Genomic DNA, 19,962 nt, shown 5'->3' with positions numbered 1-19,962 from the left:
CCATAAAATGAATAGAATGGCATTGCTACGCTGCACAGCCATTTCAGAGGCAGTTTTATGCTTTCATTCAGAGCAAATGAAGTGACTTCAGAAGGATGGCAATGCTTCCAGGATCAGTCACACGCTGTGTGTTGACTGGAGCGAACAAAGTCAGTACAGAGTAAGGGCAATGCTTCCTGAACAGGTGAAGACTTTAAATTTTCCAAGCAATCTTTACAAACTCTCTTGAAGGAGGGCTCTTTGCTACTGCTGAAAACATTCACAAAAAGCACAGTATTTTCAGCTTTGTTTATTCTCAGTTCAAATTAGAGAAGAACTCCTATGATAGATAAACTATATGAGCCATGGTATGCATTTCCCCTCTGTTATTAACATGTAATGGCATTCTGCACATGACTGGTTTTGGCCTATATATATATACAGGTTTGGCAGGTACCCCAAATTTGAACCCAGGATGAGGATCTTACCTGCAAACTGTATTTCAGTCTCACAATTCTATAGAATAACATCACACCACCTCACAAATGCAGAGGAAATTTTCCAGTTCCAAAAATGTTGCTCCTTGCAGAGTGGGATGTTGTGTAATATTAAAAAAAGCAGAAATGTAAGTAATCTAAATGCAAGAATGTGCTTTCTGGATAGAGCTTATCTTTTGAAGCTGCTATTTCAGAAATTCCTTGGAGGCTCAATACACTAGCACTCTGGAAGTGACTTTGCTTAGTTGACTTTTTCCTTTTTTCTTTTTGCTAGAATGCTATGAACTCTTTGTTTGCTTAACCTGAAGGAAAAACCCAGATTTATATATTTCTACTGCTAAAGGTTGGAAAATACGAGTATGCCCTTCATATGAGAGCCTAAGGAGAAGGTACGTAGTATGTCGATCAGAGAGAGGAAGTGTGTTCAAATGGTTTGCCACAACCTCTTTGTGCTGATCGGTTCAGTCTGGTCAGGACAGAGTTTTCCAGCCCTTTCATTGCAATGTAATCCACTGTCAGGCAAAGCTAACTTGCATGAAAGCTGATGTCTCGTCAGAGAACTCAGCATATGAGCAGGGCAGCTTTCCCCAACTGGTGTGCTCCAGACTGCAGCTCCACCATGTTCTGCCAGTGTGAGGGTTGGGAGTGATTGGATTTGTAGCCCAGCACATCTGAAGAGGACTCCAGATTGGGGAAGGCTGCCACAAGGTAGTGCAGGTCTCGTGCAGGTAAGTTCCGCTGCCTCGGTAGAATTTAAAGCATGGCTGGCACTGAACAGTACTCAAAATAAGAGAGGAGAGGCTTTGAACTCCTTTGAAGCAAGCAGATTTATTCTGTTTCTCTGTTTCTTTGTTTCTTCGATTTATATGCCGCCCAATTAGCCATGGGCTCTCTCGGCAGCTTGCATACAATCAAAGAATAAAATACAATGCTACAATAATACAATGATACCAATAAAATTAATGATAATAAAACATAAATATATAAAGTAAATAATTAACAAAAATTAATAATCAGGGAGGAAATCTAAACAATAATCCAATAAAACAGCATCATTAACCAAAATAAAAGCCCATGAAAGGCTTTCATGTGTGGAAGTCCTCTGCATCAGCTGCGTGGTGTAGTCTACAAAAGCTTAAGCTGTAGACCTAAGCTAAGTCTGCTAAGTCCCTACCCTGCAGGTTTTTACTACATTATAGCCTAGGGGAAGAGCTCACTTGGTGGAACGCTTGGATAGAAACGTGATAAAGAAGTAACACAGCTGACCTTCGAGAAGGTGCACCCACAACTTTGTCCATTTCATTATAGTTATTAGACCCAAGGGTTCCAGTGCACTTCAAAGAATGTGTCAGGAAATACCTGGACCGGTTAGTATTTCTCTTTCAGACCTGGAACTCTGGAAGGAGTTTTCTTTCGGACAGGCATTGTCTGTGGGACTTATTATGGGCTTTGCTTTCCCCTCCAGGCACATAGGATGCAAGCAGGGCCTCTGCACCCAAAACAATCCCACTCATATGAAGTGCTCCTACATTATGCAGGCAGAAAACTCCAAACCCGAATCCAGAATGCCCTGAGAACCCAATCCAGGCCATATAAATCATATGCAACATCATTTACCTCTGGGTAAGCAGAGCAGATTTATAAACTGGCGGCTGTTGAGCTTAATTTTCAAAAACTGCTGTTTTTATGGTTGTGATTCGGAAATAAGGAAGCTGTATCTTCTAAATCAGAGACACAAAGCAGGCTTGGGTGTTGATTTCTGAAGTGCTCTGGAAAACACGTTGCTGCCTGACACGATGGCAGCCCCACACCCAAAAGCCAGCTGCTCCAGAAGCTGAAATGCACTTCTGCTCCGCTGACGGGAGAGCGGCACCCACGGCTTCCGAGGGCAGCAGGCGAGCTCAGGGGGATGCAGGGAGGTCTGCGTCCCGCGGGCAGCTCCTTCCCCAGCCCCGAGCCGTTGCTCTGCACGCACATGCCAGCCGCTTTCCTCTGCCCAGGTGGGGCCAGCCCTGAATCCTGCGTGCAGGGGGAGGGCAGGAATCGCCGGCGTGCTCTCCTTCGCCATAACTTTATAATCAGACCCCTCTGCCCTCCCGCCCTCCCCTGCACTGTTGCTCCTTCGCGCGAAAGCACGCATGCGCACGCACGCAGAGCGGCACCGCTTGTCCGGGCGAAGGCGTTTTAGAGGGACACCCGGGGAGGGGAGGCGGAGGGAGCGTGTGGGCATAAACTGGCGGCTGCGCGGCTGCAGTTGCCGGTTCGGCAGGTGTCGAAGAGCCCCGACCGCGAGCCGCCCGCTGTGGACCCCGGGGGCTTCCGCAAAGAAAGCGGGGAGCCACGCGGAGCCGCCCGATCGATCGCGCACACGGCGGCTGGGGGGGCAACGAGGCTCGCTCTTTCTTTCCCGGGGTGCAAGCCAGGCGGATAATTAGTACATGGGCGATAAGTTGAAAATGAGACATCTGGTGAAGGTGGTTCAAGCCTCCTTCTGACATTGATAATGTGCAGATACATAGATCACTGTCGGGGCAAAGTGCCATCGCTAGCCTGTGTCTTCCCATTGCCTCATCAATCCATCATCCGCTTAACCGCTGACACCTTGGCAGGCACTTACCGCCAGCCATGCATTTGAATTGCAAGGCACAGGCTCCGCCGGGGAATACAGATTTGAGAATCTAAGATTCAAATTTGTTTAAGTATTGTGAACAGCAATTCCCTTGCAAGGTATCTTCATTGCCCTTTTGCCAAGGGGGAACGGCAGGGGCTTTTGTTAGAAGTACAAATTGCTCCTTAATGCAGAAGGATAAAGCGACGTGCAAAGCGCCTCCTTAGAATTCCTCCTGGCTCCCGGTAATGCTGCCGCATGTCAATTTTAATTTTTTGAAATTTAAACTGAGGGCTTTGTGCCTAAGCTCCATCTTGTCACAAGAAGGAGAGGAATAAGTCAGAAAGGATTAGAAACCTGGTGGGGATTGTGCATCCGTGGCAATTATGCTTCATTTGGGGTCTCTAAAACCTTGGTGTGCCACCATATTCTGAAGATACTGCAACTGATGAGATATAGAGGGATTGTTAAATAGCCTGGCATATACTGCCGGTGGAAAGCATTGCATCCATCTCCTCCTACCAGAGAAAATTCACTGGGTTCCAGTCGAAGGAGTGGGTCAAGGAGTGATGTCTCCCCCTTTGCATATCATGTCCTTAAGGAGAGAGCATGCATAGCAAAGGGCAGTACAAAGCAATCTGTACAGCCCCGAACTATCATAGGAACAGAAAATCTATCAACAACCTGGTTTTGTTAGAGCAATCAGGAAAAGACCCCAATGGGACCAGAAACCAATTCTTCTCTCACTTAGGAGTAGATTAGATGATACGATTAGCCAGGCATTTGGGCATCCGATGTTTTTACCTGGAATATGAGAAAATTCCCATATGCATAAAGTTCTCTTGAAGTTTGTAAACTCATCCCGGGAAAAAACTATCCCCAGCTTCTATACATAGCCCCAGCAAATGGAACAAATTCCACAGACACGGTGCAATCTTTCCATGGGTCTTTGACAACCAAGAAGAGAGAGAATGTGAGGGTTTCTGACCCAGGAGGCTTGGCCTCAAGTCTGTGTCTGGAAGTGAAAAACTCACTGGACATTCCTGGACATCTTCCTTGCATCAGTTCTCTGTTTATGAAAATGAGAGGAATCTTGCACAGTAACACAAAACCCTGAATAAAGCGAACCCTGTCCGTGCCTCATATTTGCCATCTGAAGCACCACTCCCAACTAAGTTGGTCTTTTCTCTACTCACACTTATTGAGAGGGAAATTAAAATGTGTATTCTTGTCAGTCTGTTTAATACCAAGTCGATGAACTGCATTTCCCTTCACTGTGTCTGGGACAGATGACATTTTAAAAGAATGGAATATGGCTTCAGAGAAATCCTCTTTGTTATGGTGTACACACACTTATTTTATCTCATTCTTTTAACAAGTTTTGCATGTTTTAGAAACCATGAAATAGTTTCTACCTGTGTAATAGGGGCAAGAGTAGGATGGGTGTTCACACCACAAGCCTTCATCCTCCAGAGACAGAGGGATTTCTCCAGCCGCATGACGGAATATACATGGGTGGTCCAAAAAGGGGCAAACAGTGGCAAGATAATGTGTGTATAGTTTTGTTTATTTAAGCCATTACATATGCACTGACTCTGTTTGTGGGTGCATTTGGGTAATTAATCCCTGTGTAACATTTCCCGTGTGGAGGCTGACAATTCATATGAGTTATTTATTCATTCATTCATTTAAGGCTTTTTAATACCATCCTTCAATAAAAGTCCCAGGATGGGAACTTTGCTAAGTCATTGTGTTTGTGAGCATGGAAGGTTATGACAGAGTCACCCTGAGATCATCTAGTCCAACCCCCTAGTCAGTGCAGGCTCTGCAGTGCAGAAGGCACCTAACCGCATCTCTGGCAGATGCCCATCCAGCTTTTGCTTAAATACCTGCAAGTACTGCCAATTCTGAACAGCCCAGGCTGTTAGGAGTTTTCGCTTTTGGCTAAAAATCATTTCCTTGAAGCTACCAGCCATTGGTTCTAATCTTGTCCTCTGGTGCAGCCGGGAACAAATCTGCTCTATCTTCTTCCTGGTAATGTTTCAGATATTGGAAACTACTCCCATCTCTCCCCTTAACCTTTTCTTCTCCAGGTTGGCCACTCCAGCTCCAGTTCTGCTGATACGGAAGCTTTCATTTTCCACATTCAGGGATCGGGTTGCAAATGGCAGTAGTGTGCAAGTAAGTGTTTGCCAGGACAAAAAGTGACAGCAGGCAAATAATTGTGCATCAGTGTTCTGAAATGCTGGGCAGCAAATAGCAAAAAGAAGGTGTCCAGCTGAGCTTTTCACCTTGGAGTAGAGGGTCCAATGCTATCAAGCTGCCTTCATGAAGCCACATTTGGTGCATAGTCAGAAAGGTGGGGTTTCCTAGACACAGAAATTGGGGGAAGCCACCCAGCTCTATTTCAGCCAGCCTGAAACGCCCCATTTGATAAGAGAGAGGGGGGTATAATTGGAGTGACGAAAGCTCTGTGAGCTGACACAAGGGCCTTCGGATGCCCACCGCAGGGCTACTGTCAGGCTTGCCCCCCACTTTCCCATGTCTGAGTCATCTCCTTCCATCGCCACGCTATGAGCTTAGCAAGCAGAGCCGCATAAGAAGTATGCATCACCACAGCAGGACAGTGAGTTGCTACAGCGGAAGTGATGCATCCTCACCCTCGAGCAGTCGTCTCCCACTGGGTGAGGTATTGGGCACTTCAGCTTCCGTCAGGCCCAGCTCACATGGCCAGTGGTCAGAAAGTCTGAGATCTGGACTCTGCAGCATCAGCCACCAATCTGGCGGATGCCACACAGTGCCACACCTGTGATACGCTCTTGCTGGTGGCTCTGCCCCTTAGCACACACCCCATCTTTTATTACATCCCCCACCCCTTGCCAGAACCAATCAATCTTTCTTTCTTTCTTTCTTTCTTTCTTAGACAATTTCAAATAACAAAAAATGGTTGCAGAAAAGTCTTTCCATGCTCCTTTTATTTGTTTTAATTTGATTTTTCTTTTCACACTCACTTCAGTTAAATCCCAGAAGTTTGTTATTCTGCCCTGAGGTAAAACATGTGGGGGCTAAGCTCAGTCTGAGAAGTAGTATCCATCCATTGTTTTCAAAACAAAAACAAAAAACAGTCAGTCGTGCACTTCTGCAGTGTTAAACGTTTTTAAATCAAAGGAGAAATAGTCCTCAAAAGAAGGCTAACAGATTGCCATAATGATGGTTGTTGCATTTTTTAAAAATCTTGCTTCCAGGCATGGGCAGTAAACCCCCACCTCTCATGTTATATACCATATGTATATAAAGTTCACAAAGTTCTAAACAAAGTTCACACTATTAGAAAAAAATAGTACATTTTCAAGGCCCAACTAGTGTGCAGTATTTCATATTTCAACTTATGTGAAACTCCTCTTGGAAGCATTAAATGCTGACTAAGGGGAAGAGGAGTGTTTCTGACTGAGGGTCTCACAGCACACCTAAATCCTTGTCTTCAGATGATAATGGAGGACATTCCTGCAGACATAATTGCATTAGAACACAGGTTTTCCAAAGGCATGCCGGCAAATTCCCTCTGAAATGATCAGAAAAGCCATTCACTAGGTCTGTGTCTAACACAGCACAAAACTTGTGTATCCCGTCAAGCAGAGAACAAAAACTGGATGAATAACAAACTGCCAACAAAAAGAAACTTTTTTAAAAACTCAACATCATGGTATGGTAAGAGGTTGGGGGGGCTGCTTGGCCCAGGAAGGCCACAGGCATGATCTCAGCATTTGGGCATCAGTGTCGCATTGGAACACTCACAAGTGCAATTAAGCCAAGAAGAAAAGATATTGGAGTTTGAACAACGAGATAGCAGGGTCTGAAAGAGACGTAATGCCCCCCAACTCCTTGATACCACCTTGAGAAAAACTCCTGGACCTCCCCGGACATACACTCCAAACAAAGAACAACTGCACACTCCTTGCACATTGTTCGTTGTGTTGCACAGAAGACTGGCTGGAGAGACCTGGGGAAGAAGTCTAGTGGAGGAGGGACAGGAGGCGAAGGGCCCTGGCAGGGGTGTTTGAGGGCCTGGATTTGGTATAAGTAGAGACTGGGACTGAGAAGAGCCAGGATCAAATCCCACTCAGTCATGAAGCCCATTGGGTGGCTTTGGTTTAGTCACCCTCACTAGTCCCCTTCACAGGGTTTTGTGAAGAGTGGGGAACGATGTATGGTGCCCTAGCCTTGCTACTGGTGATAGCGTGGCTTTTCTTCTCGTTCAGTGAAACCAGTCAAACAATGCCAGCGTCTCTCTCTTTTATTCCCCACCACCACCTTCCTGTGAAGTGCACACCAGCCTTCGCTAACTGGATGTCTTCCAGATGTGCTGGGCTGCCAGGCAGCAGGAGGCCGGTGTGCGCAGACATGAGTGCTACCTTCCCAGAGAAGAAGGTGCAACCACTACCTTAAACCTAACTTAGGAAGGAAGCAAGCAAGCAAGCAAGCAATTATGCCCATGGTGAACCTTAAATTCTTTGTGAAACATGTCCCTTATCTGTGCCTCTCTGTATGCATGTACACAAGTGAAAAATACAACTGCTAAAAATTAATGCCATTAATGTTGACAGAATACTGTGGTGGATTGTGTCCTTTGTGCTCTTTTCTTTTCTCTTTTCTTTTCTTTGTAGGAAACTATAACATGTGTAATTTCTCAGTGTTTGTGCTAACATAGCAGGTCACGCCAAGAGATGATTTCTAAGGATGAGCAGCACGAACTGTAAGCCCTGTTTAGTGCACTCAGATTGCATGGGAAAGGTGTGATTTTCCCTTTGTAATGGGGAAGAGGGCATCAATTGCCATTCCAGTTCCCCATATTGCATTGCTATACTGCAAACTAGAAAAATGGAGAGATAGAAATCAGATATCAAATCTCTTTAGATGGGACAGTCATTTGCCTTTTCTTCAAGAGAAAAGAAAACAAACCCTAGACTTGCACTCATGAATTCCAAATATTGCATTCTACCACTTGGTCCTTTTGTCCAAGCTGCAGCAAGAACTGTTTAGCCAGACAACCAGGGAGGTAGAGCAGTTAGATTTCTGGGCTGGAACTTGGAGCCCTGAGCTGTAGTTCCCACTCAGCCATGAAGCTCACTGGATCCATCTGAGCTAGTCATTTGCGCTAAGGCTAACCTACCTCGCAAGATTGTTTTGAGGATAAAATGAGGAGGATATGGATTGTGCACGCCACCTTGGCTTCTTTGAAAGAGAGAAAACGGTAGGATAAACACAGCTGACCAGCCTCCATTTGTTGCTGAATGGAAATTCACCTCACCCTTCATCAGGAAGCAAGAGCTCATGGGAGCTGCAGTCCAGACAGATCTCGAAAGCATGCAAGTTGCCCATCCTGAGCTAGAGCAGCCACTCATGAACTCAGAGGACAGGGTCCACCCATCCTCCTCCTCATCTTCCATGAACTGATCCTGCCACCCACTGGGCCCGTGTGGCCCAAGCAGTGCCCAGTGCAGCCAGCAAAGAAAAAGAAGGGGCTGCCCAGAGCAACACACGGAGCACACGGACTGGGAACCATGATGCAAGCATAATACTGCAAAGCAGGGGCGCAGAACCTCATGTCCAGGGCCCAAATCAGGCCCCCTGGCGTTCCCTGGGTGGCCACAGCCCTTTCTTCTATTTCTTCCTGCTTTCAGTACAGGCTGCTCATGTAAAACAAGGGCCTCTGAACCTTGTTTTCCCCCACACCAAAAGGGTGATTTACTGGCAGCTAGAAGTATTTTGGCCCTGCCCACCAGTAGACCGGGGCTCCTGAGAATGGCTCCGAAATGGAATTCTGCCCCTGGCTGAAAGAGGCTCTCTGCCCCGCCTTAGCCCCTCTGCCCGTCTTCCAGCCATTCTCCCTTCCCCTACGCAACATCAGAAGAGAGACACAGAAGAAAACTATTGTCAAAAAAGATAATTTAATATGGTATTTCTTTTTCCTTTTGCTCATTCATTTGCTTTAAAGACAGGCGACTGAACTTTTTAACATCACCACCCACACATGTATTCCATTGCACAAGGGTGGATGGGAGAAATAAAGACGTAAGATTTATTATATATAATATTTATAGAACATAATTCAAAATGGCTATACACAAATCCCCAACATACAAAGCAGCATTGGAACAGCCAATGCGGTGTCACAACAACTCCGTCTTATTCTCCAGACTGTTAGTAAAAGCAATGATCGTACATATATAAAGAGAAATAAAGTGCCAGGATTCATCCATTTCATTTTGTGTGTCATGGTTTTTGCTATGGAATCTTTCATATGCTCATAATGGACCATGTTTGTCTGAAATAGATGACTGTTGTGCCCATTGATTAAGGCTGCAATCCTATACACATTTACCCCAGAGTAAGCCCCATTCACTTCCATTGAACTTACTTCTGAGTAGACATGCATAGCCTTGCGCTGCAAAGAAGGTAGTTGGGGATGCTGATAGACATTGCGTACGATGTAGATTTAGTCATCTTCGAAGCAGGCAAATCCAAATCAGTGGGAATTCAGTTAATCATGGCTAATGGAAGTTCTATAGATTTCAAAGGTTCTGACTGCAAACTAACCTGGATCCTACCCATCTTGTTTTCAACTGCTTGCTTAAGCAAAGGAAAGCATGTACCCCATGAAAACAAATGAGGACCCCTGATTTGCTCATAGCGCGCTGAAGATCTAATCACGAAAACATTCCCACCAGAATGGGATTTCAGCAAGACTACCTGTGATCACGGAGAGCAGAGTTTGAGTTGTCTTGATTGTACAGGTGGCTCAATAGCCTGAGTTTGCATGAGGCGCAATGTTTTGATCTAACAGACTGGCATCTCGGCGCTGTTCTTTCCAGTGAGACTACTCAAGGGGGTTACACATTCTCATGACTAGGCGACACAGGCAAAGCAGATACTGTTTCTGTAAGGGGGGAAAAGCACCTCCTTCGGTCCATACCCTGGATCAAGGGGCTTTATGTGGATAATTGTACAACCACCATTCCATCAGTGCCAGATGGCCTTTTCCGCCAGAGGCCATGTGGATTGAACTCCACGATTTTAAATGTGCACAAAATGAATGGATCAATTCACAGTGCCAATGAACTGGTAAACACTCTTAGACCTACTTGTCTCATAGTGTGCAACAAATAACAGGACACAGAAGAAGAAGATATATGCTGGAAGGAAGAAGCTGCTTGTCTCTCTTTCGAACAGCAATCAAAGTTAACATACAGCCGTTTTTCCCCCAAATGAAACTTAAGGTGACCTGAAGAGCGGGTGCCCAGGGACACGTGTGGCAGGGACGAGGCGACGGGCAGGCCCCACCGTGCACGCCTGGCTCTGTCAATCAGGGTACAAGAGAAAGCCGGAGAAAGTGCTGTACTTATTGTTGTTGCCCCCGTGGGCCTTGCCTCCATCCAGTTTCACATACACTTCATCGCCCGAGTCCAGGTGCAGCACTACGCTGTTGCTGGCATAGTCGTAGTTCTGGTCTGCATCCTGGGCAATGGCACTGGCTCGCACCTGCAACGCACAGCATGCCAAAAGGGGAGATGGGTTCAGTTCCTTGCCATCTCCGTGCGCTGCCCGCACACCATCTTCCTCTGCTCCGACTCTCTCCGTCCCCCAGCCCCGCACCCCACACAGACTCCCCAGGAAGCACAGGGCCCTCTGCTCACATTCAGCAGATGGCCAGCCTTTGTCTAATGATTGGCAAGCCAGGATTTCCACCTTCTTGCGTCCAGTGGGGGGAGGAGATAGATGCCAGCATACATACAATGAATAAAAATCAAACTCTTGCCCTTGATGCCCAGAGTGCTACAGTCCTACCATATCTCCATCAGCCTTCCCTTTTCCTTCTAAGTACCACCCCAATTTCTCCTGGTGGAGTTTCAAGCGAAACTGGACATTCCTTCCTCCACTTGGACAAAGTCAAAGGAAGACCATGCTTGGTGCTTCCCCAGCTTTTTACCCTTCCCCCCAACAGAGGGCCAGACAGAGACCCAGAGAAGCAGAGCCAGCCTCCAGGCTTGAGATTCTGCATGGATGGAAGTCATTTGCCCAATCCCAGGCTCCTTTTCCGCTTTTAACCACATCTTAACCTGCTTTCATTTCCACTCCCGAATCTAGTCTTCTGAGCAGGTCTTCTTTACTAATCTGCTCTTGTAATTCACAAGGATGGTTCCATTTTTCCTACTTCCTTATTCTCTCACCTTGCCTTTACTATTCTTTGCACTACCCCCTCCTTCCCTTTCCTTTCCCTTTCCCTTTCATCAGTATGAAGGATGAGAACATTGACCATGACAGTACAAGACACCTATTTCAACCTCCTTCACGGGAAATATTCTTCCCACTCAAATCCTCACAGACAGCGGCCCATTCAACCTGCTTGTTCAAGCCTTGGAAGAAGGAATATTTCTTCACCTCACTGGCACTTAGTTCCGCCGCCACGCTTCCCACCCACCCCCCCATCCCAACCTGCTCCTCCTCCTCCTCCATCACCACCACAGTGGCTATCTCCCAGCCAATCTCCTTTGGCCTTTCTTGATACCTTACATGGTTTCCTCCTCTGCCATTCAGCCTTTTCTCATCACTTTTTCTTGGTCTTTTCCACATTCCTTCTCCTTCCCCCTGCCTCACTCCCAAAATTCCCAGTCAGTCAGTCATTTTGAAAGAAGAATTTTGAAGGTTTATAACCTGCCTCTTGGTCAAATGATCCTGAATGAAGCTTACAATGAATTGTAATCATAAAATGAAACACACTCCTACAAAGCCAGCATCCCTTAGCCTTCTGTCCAGCAGATGGGTCCAGAGTGTGCTTTGCCTTCGGATCTGCAGTTCCTGGAAAAGTGCTTAGCTAGGCTTCTTTTCTTAGAACTCTTAGCAGAACTGTTTACAGTCCTTTTGCAATGAGCCCATAGATCTCTTGAAGGCAGTGGTACTGAGGTGAAGCAGTTACGTGGATCTTCTTCACAGCGTTGTTACGAGCTCAAACATGTTATCAGAGTAATCAGTATGCTAAGCAAAGCAGCTATGTGCATTGGTCACCACTCACCTTTCTGTTCCCCTCTCCTTTAACCCTTCTCCCTCCTCCTTGCTTTTAATGCTTCTTCTTCATTCATGTTCCATTTCCCTCAGTTTTGTGTCCTTTGCATTTCTCCCCCACCTTATTTTCCTTCCCAGAAAATGAGCCACCTACGCCCAACTCCCTTATGGGCCCTACACTTGCTCACGTGGGGGGCTCAACAGTGAGAAGAGGACACTTTTCAAAAGAGGAGCTCCATTTCCAGCCCAGAAAGCAAGTGTCTAAGCAAATAAGCAGAGCAGAGAGGGACACGCCCACAGCCCATGTTACGTCCACAAGAGGGCAGGGGTGGCTGTGTTTCCCTGGACCTTAGCTCTCCACAGAGACCATTCAAATCTATGGCCTTCCCATGATCAACACACTCACACACCTGGGAGCAAGTGAGAAGCATAAAATTTTGAGAATGGGCTGTGCTCATTGGATTCACTGCAGCCCACACAACTCTTATGATTTTTTTTAATTGCTTCTAGCAAGCTCTCCATGGTGCTGTGGAAAAAGCTGCCCATCAAAAGAGGAGTGTGGTCATCACAGGTTTTGAAGGCCCTGGGATACAGATGAGCAGGAGGGACTGTACACCTTCTATTTTCCGTCCCCTGCACTGTAAAAAACAAGGCTGGTGGTTTTTCTTGTCCTGGATCATGCAAGTATCTTGCATGCAAGTCCCTTCCCATCATACTGAGGTTCATCAGATGAAACCACCCCCCGCAATCTCTTCCAATTCAGCAAATGGAACCCTACTCACCAAAAGGAGGTGATCACAAGGAGGAAAAACAGAAAAAGAATGGGAGGGAAACTTCTTCACCAAGAAGGAGGAGGCCACAGACTAAGAGTAAAAGCCACCGGAGTGGCCCAGAGGAGGCCCCAGAGGCATCAGAATTAGGATCCTCAGGGGCAGTGTGTGCTGGACAGAGATGCCCATGGAGAAGTATGAGGTACATAATGCTATAAGAACATAAAAAGAACCATGCCAGATCAGAGGATACAATATTCCGTTTCCTCATCGGCCTACTAGATGCTGATGGGTAGCTGCCTGATTCCTCCAGCAAACTGTAACTGGAAGGAGCATTTAGTCATCCTGATTAGTAGCTACTGATAGTTTTCTCCTCTCTGAATTTGTCTAATCCCCTTCAGAACCATCCACATTGGCCTCTATCATTAGATCTTGTGGCAGCCAATTCCATAGTTTGACTATAAGAACAGAAAGAAGTCCCAGCTACTGGAAACAAAAATATACTAGCTTTGGTCCATGGGTGAAACCACTGACCTCAGACTTTCATTTGAAAATCCTAGACAAAAAGCATCTGTTTTATTTGTCTTAGTGCATCCACCCCAAACTTGGCATCCCTCAGACACATTGGACTGCAGCTCCCATTGGCCATGCTGAGTGGGGATGATGGGAGTCACTGTCCAACGCATCTAGAGGGTGCCAGGGAGGCTGGTGAGTTCTGCCAGGCCATAGCATACCTTGAACTAAGGATGAGAGAAGCATGGTGTTCCCTGCCTTCCTAGCGGATACTGCCACCTTTTCTTCAATCCTCTGGGGCCCAGCCCTCCATCTAAGGAGGGACATCTTAGAGTGTCCGTGCAAAGCTTTGTGGCCCTCGGTTGACAGTCTTCAGGGTGTACCTGCTCAATAAATAAAGGATTGCATCTAGGGTGAGACTGTCGGCCAAAAGGCCTGCCCATTGTGTTTCTCTTTGCTGGCCATTTAACAGATGCCCAAATCATCTAGAAATGAACCACCGTGTCAGACACATGATCAGTCCTGACATCTTGGGATCAGCATTTCAGTTGTGAGTGCGGCTGCTAAACAATTCAAGAGTCTGTCTCTTCCTGCTGCTGTGAGTGAGGCCTGCAAGAGAAGTGCTCCCTTAGGTGCAACTGGAGGAGAGAATAAACCCAGGTTCCCATCTGAGAAGGGGCCCCTCAGGTAGTAAAGAGGGCAGCCTGTCATACCATAAATTCATGAATATAACTTTACATGAGGTATCTACTTCATGATGTATAGGCTTTGAAACTCCTCAGGATCGTACAGCTGGAAGGAACTTCAAAGATCATCAGGTCTAACTCCCCAACAAGGCTATTACCAAACCCCTGGCCAGAGGCCATCCAGCTTCTGTTCCTAACAAGAAGAAAAACTTTCAGGTGAAGTCTCATGTTCAGCCCATCCAATTCCTTTTGAGAAGACCTTTCCTGGCCGTGAAGATGCCCCTCAGAATGGGTTCTTTGACAAAAGTAAAATGCTGCAATTGGTGAGCAGAGCACTTAGTCAGGAGATCTTAAACCGTCGGAAGGAGGTCTCAGCAGGTCAAGGGTAGGGCCTAGATGAAAGCATGAACCGGAGGAAGAAGCCCAGGGACACAAAATTCCCCATGTAGATTAAATTCATGTATGACGTTCCTTCCATTTGAACAAGAAGTCCCTATAGACCCACATTCCACCAGCATCAAAATAAAGATGACTTCCTGAGGACTTAACTCAGCCTTCTCTAGCCTCATAACTTCCACATATTAAAGACTGTAATTCCAACTAACCATGACTATTTCCCATGTTGGCAGAAGGTGATGGGAGTTGTGATCCCTAATATCTGAAGGATATCAGGCTAAGCAAACTTATTACATACATATTATGACTGATCCTCAGCACATATGTCCACACCCCTTGTTCCTCAAGAGAAGACATTATGGGAGAAGGCAATTTGGGATGAGGATGCTGGGGTAAGGCGGTTCTTGACCCTTCCAGTATCTACCATTTCTCTGCTCCAATTCCCTCCAGGGTGCTTTCAGCCTATATAAAGGGTTTCAAATGTCTCTTTGCCATAATAATTGTCGCTGTTGTTGGACATTTGAAAAGAAGTTATTTTCTTGGTCTCAGGGATCTGATTCAAGGTGTCTTGAAGTCTCCCCTTACGAGGTCTTACTGGGAAGGATCACAAGACACAGAATCACAAGATTCTGAACCCCTTAACCCATCTTCAGTGTTCCTTAGAGTTCCCGTAAGTGCATTCATGAGTTCATTTGGAACAAAGCCACTGTGATCTTCCTGAAATCAAAACACCTGAGGGGGAAATGTCTTGATGGCAGCATCCCTTGTTAGCAAGGACCTGCACAGACAGCTTCTCCCCTAAAGATGACAGTGTGGAGCACAGAAGAACTCAGGAACTGGAGCCTAGCGGAGAATCCTGAGACACTGCATGGTGCCCCATCCTATGAGCCCATTCATCAGTTAATAAGGGGACAAAGAGAGGTGGTAAAGTGGTGACCAAGGACGGGGTCTGGTTGAAATAGAACGACGTAATGGAAGGGGAAAGCAGTTGCGATTGGTCAAGGTCTCCTGAGGGATGCACCAGCCACCGTGACCACGCCATCAATTCCTGAAAGAGGAAACTGGTGAAGGGCAGGAGCAAGGTGGGGGTCCTGAGCTGATTCTCCTGTTTTCTGCTGAAGCCCCTGCGTGCGCGCACGCACACACACACACACACAACACCTCGGTTCTCTAATGAGCAGCTGCCTCTCTCACTTCTCTCCAGGAACTCTCAGTCTAAACTCCTCTTCAGCTAAATCCTTCAATTTCGGAACCCCATCAGGGTCAGATCTTGAGAGATTTTGGATCTGAGAACTCCAATTTCCGATCTAAGCTCAGGAGCATCTCTTCAGGCTGAGCGATCTCAAGGGCTCACTCTCACATCCAGGGAGGCGCATGGCTTGATTCTGATTACTCATAGCTGACGCCAGGCTGAAAACCATTGCGCCGGAGTTGAGAATGAGAGCGAGCAAGAGGCAAGTTCTCTTTCCCCTCTCCCCACCCAACTTTCTTTCTGTTCTTTGCTCTGGGATGGCGCTGCAGCCATCCAGCCAGGAACAGGCGGGTGCAGACCAGACTTTCGGTACCCCTTTGGCAGAATTCTCTGAGCTTCAGCTCTTTCGAGTCAGTCTCTTTGCGGCAAAAACTTGGGGAGGAAGTTTCGTGGGTGCCTGTTTCCCCGTCCAGTCACGCTCACGATGCCGGGGCTGAGGCGCTCCGGTGCTGCGAGGTCCCCGCTGCCTCCGCCCCGCGCCTCTCCGCACGCACACGGGCACCCGCGCCGCAAGCGCCTTTCCCCCGGAGGCGCGCTGGGCTCCCCGCCGGCGCGCTGCCCCTGCCCCCGCCGCGCCCCGCGCCCCCAACCGCGGCCTCCGCCCGCGCGAGGCCCCGCCGCACCCACCTGCCCGTTCTTGCAGAGGTCCGCCCACATGCTGGTGCCGTCGCCGCCGCGCATGAGGATGTGGTAGGTGAAGAAGTAGATGCCGCGCACCTGGCAGGTGAACTTGCCCGTGGTGGGGTCGTAGTGGTTGCCCAGGTTGGTCACCACGTCGTCGAATTTGAGCACCTCGTACCCTTCGTGGGGGCTTTTCAGGCCCACGTAGAAGGCGATCTTGGGCCCGCTGAAGGCGGCGCTCATCGCGCCCGTCACCTCCCCTCCGGGCGGGGGGCTGCTGCTGCCCAGCCCCGAGCCCACTCCCCCGGCCGCCGTGGCGAAGGCGGGGGGCCCGATCCCAGGCACCGACAGCCCCGGCAGTCCCGGCTTGCCCGAGTCGCCCCGCTCACCCGGTGGCCCTCGAGGACCCGGAGGGCCCGGCTCCCCAGGAGGGCCTCGTGGTCCCGGCTTGCCCGGGCGCCCGGGATCGCCCTTGGGGCCCTGGATGAAGGGCGGCGGCGGCGGCGGCGGGTTGGCGCTCAGCTCCTGCATGGCTTCCAGGGCGGCAGTGGTGCCTCCGGGCCGGCTGGCCGGGCCGGCGGCGCTGCTGGAGCTGTAGGGGTCGCAGATCATGCGGCAGGTGCCCATCATCTCGTAGTGCGCCTGGCTCTTGGACGGCGCCTGCACCAGGATGGGCACAGCGATGAGCAGGATGAGGCCCATGGCCACGGCGATCCCGACGGCGGCCACCAGCCGCCGCCTCCTCTGCCAGAGCCGGGCAGCGAGCGCCAACAGGTCTTCCTTGCTGGGCGAAGTAATGGTGACTTCTCTCGACGGCGAGCCTGCCTGTGAGGGGGTGGGGGTAGGGGGCAGGGAAAAGGAGATCAGCGCGGCCGGCCGACGAGCCAGCCAGCCAGCCCCCAGCCCGAGGCAAGCGAGGGCCCCCTCCTGCCCCGACCCGCTCTTCAGGGACCCTCCTCCCGCGGGCGGCTGCCTCCGTCTCCGCTGATGCCCTTCATGTTGGCATCGCAGCGCGGCAAAGGGAGAAGTGGAGCAGCAGCCGGAGCACGAGCACGAGCACGAGGAAGAGGAAGAGGGGAAGGAGGGGACGAAGCGTCCATCCCTTTGGAGGAGGGGAGTCCCCGGACGAGCCTGACGTAGAAGAGACCAAGGGCGCTATCAGGCAGCCTCCTCCCCGCCCCCTCCTCCCTCTCCGTCCAAGTCCGCCGCCCTCTCCTTCCCTGTCCCTCCTCCTCCTCCTGCCTCTCCGCCCCTCTCCCGAGGGGCTGCGGGCAGTTCTCACGCGCGCGGGCTCGCTCCCTCGCGCGCCCCCTCGAACATCCTTCGCTTCGCCCCGAGCACGCGCGGCCAGCGCCGAGCCCACGAGCAGCGGCGGGGCGCCCCGAGCGTGTGGCTCCGCTTTCTGCCCCGCGCCCCCCCGCCCGCTCAGCGGGGGCTCCCCGCCCCCCTCCCGCTCACTTTTCCTGCCGTCGGGAAGTTGCTGCTCCCCGCGGGCTTCCTCTGCGGAGCGTCCTCGTTCCCGCCCGCATCTCCCTGACGGCGGAGCGAGGGCCGCCCGGGCCGAGACACTCACCGCCCGGCAAGCCCTGCACCCCGCGCGCCCCAGCGGTGCGGCGCGGCCATGGTGGCGGGCGGCCCGGCCCGGCGGAGGCGCTTCCCGGGGCAGAAGCGGCGGCGGCCCCTGCGGTGCAGCCCGGGAAGGGGAGAGCTGGCGAGACGCGGACTCCTTCCTTCAGCTCAGCCCTCGCACGCACACGCGCGTCTCTGCATGGCGCGGCAAGACGGACGGCTGCTCGGCTGGCTTTTGTTCCTCCCGTCCTGCTCGAGTCATTGCAACGCTCGCAGACCGTCTGTCCGTCTGTCTGTCCTCGATGTTCGGCCTTCTTTCGGCTTCCCCCCAGTGCGTGTGCATTGCTTGGTTGCTCGGACAGTTCTAGGCTGAGAGGGCTGCCAGAAAGTTGCTATTTGATGGAAACTCGAGTGGAAGTTCAAAAATAATAGCAGGGCAGCTTTTCCCTCAGCTAGAACATTTCGAGCGCTTTGGACTACAACTCCCAGAATTCCTGACTATAGGCCATGCTGGCTGGAGCTGATGGCAGTTGTCCAAAACATCTGGGGGGGCACCAGATTGAAGAGAGGTTTCAGTAAAGTGATATTTGTATTAGGACTAGCCGCAATACCACAACAAAGTTCACCGATTCAGCAAGGGGAGGGGAGGCTGTGCTGAAGGCCAGACATCTGCTTGTCTACTTGGAAGTAACTCCTGTATAGTTCAGTGGCACCCACTTCCCATTAAGAAGCAACGTGAAAATGGGTTGAAGAAGGTATCGGCCACACTGAATTCACTGGGACTAACTTCTCAGTAGAAATGCCTAGGTTTGCACTGTAAATTAGTCTAATTCCAGGTAAGTGCCAAATGATTTCAGGACTAACCTGGGAGTAAGTCACACAGATGTTCAAATCAACATCCAGGAAAATTCCTGGCCAGAAATCTCACCATACGCCTACAACTAAAAGCCCAGCACTCTGTATACTTTTCCCATCATTACCCTCACATTCTCAAAGAGGTACTCACCAGCTCATAGCCAAAACCTTAAGATTTTTATTGTAGGATGAGCATTCCTAGGCAAAAGCCTGCTGAGGAAAAGTGGGTGCTTTGGGCACATGGGGTACATTACAGACTCTGTATCATATTAAAAAGAAGCCAGTTTGAATGCTGAAGGATGCCCTGTCCATCATCACCATCTTTTTAAACTCTCCTTTTTCTCTACCGCCCTACCAAAAATCCCCTTCAAGGTGTGACTGAAGTGCATGATGTGACTCACAGGATGCAGGTTCCCTCTGCGCAAGCACCTGCAGCAGCTCAGACGAGAAGAGACGCTGTCAAAAATTCTGTACAGGGAACTCCTGCCCACAGGTTCACCAGAGGGCTGATCCACATCCAAGCAGACACCACTTGACTTCTCCACACACAGTCATGGCTGGCACCTGAATGTATGAAAAAGCATTAAATAGAAGGTGAAGTGAAAACACCGTCTGGACTTAGTTGTGTGGTTAACACTTGCAAGGCATCGCTTGGCGCTACGGTCGAATTGTGAGCATGCGTGAGGGCGGCCTGTCACAAGGCACCGCCAGAACGATGAGGCAGACCAACACTGTCAGCCTTCGCATCTGAACTGGCCCTATTTCCAGGTTTCATACCATTTTCTCTTTCAGATTTGTCTTCCAGCCCCAGACAGCAGGTTCGGGTCTTCCTCGCTGCCAGAATTAATCATTTAGAATCCAGCAGTTTGCAAAATCTAAAATCCCGACACACAATGCATTCTGCTGCTTTATTGGAAGCAGATTTACATCTCTGCATAAGAAGGTTAAAAAAATAAAAGATTCCCAGCCACAAAACAGCCCATGGTGCAAGTTAGTAAGTTGGTGCAAGTTGGTACAGATTGCTTAATAAAAAATGAGGAGCAAGTTGGTTCCTATCTTAATTATTAAACCTTTCGGTTTTCACCATTTCTTGGGAACAAGTTCTGCTGAACTCATTGAATTGGTTTTGAGGGGACAAGTAAAGGGGACAAGTTCA

General features: G+C 49.3%; 1 protein-coding gene across 3 annotated transcripts; it reads right to left on the bottom strand.

Moving 5' to 3' along the window:
• Positions 1-9,019: 9,019 nt before the first annotated feature.
• Positions 9,020-17,084, bottom strand: C1QL2 (complement C1q like 2). Of its 3 annotated transcripts, none has more exons than XM_044438267.1 (3): positions 16,732-17,084; positions 16,389-16,656; positions 9,020-10,623 (listed from the first exon to the last, which is right to left on the bottom strand). In XM_044438267.1, the coding sequence occupies exons 1-3, from the start codon at positions 17,082-17,084 to the stop codon at positions 10,444-10,446; spliced, it is 801 nt and encodes a 266-aa protein (XP_044294202.1). In that variant the 3' UTR covers positions 9,020-10,443. The 3 variants fall into 3 exon arrangements, with proteins under 3 accessions (XP_044294202.1, XP_044294203.1, XP_044294201.1); XM_044438268.1 differs by having other exon boundaries at positions 16,735-17,084; XM_044438266.1 differs by having other exon boundaries at positions 16,389-17,084.
• Positions 17,085-19,962: the final 2,878 nt, after the last annotated feature.

The sequence above is a fragment of the Varanus komodoensis genome, unplaced genomic scaffold, assembly GCF_004798865.1.
Source record: "Varanus komodoensis strain SLA01 unplaced genomic scaffold, ASM479886v1 scaffold32, whole genome shotgun sequence".
Taxonomy (NCBI): Eukaryota; Metazoa; Chordata; class Lepidosauria; order Squamata; family Varanidae; genus Varanus; species Varanus komodoensis.
Note: the sequence above shows the minus strand (reverse complement) of the source record. Positions and strands in the feature narration are given on the sequence as shown.

Bases quoted from the DNA above. Each gene is read 5' to 3' on its own strand.
- C1QL2 (XM_044438266.1), bottom strand. From the start codon at position 17,084: ATGGGCCTCATCCTGCTCATCGCTGTGCCCATCCTGGTGCAGGCGCCG. The intron at 10,624-16,388 runs GTGGGTGCGGCG...TGTGCGTTGCAG, and splicing joins ACCTCTGCAAGAACGGGCAG to GTGCGAGCCAGTGCCATTGC.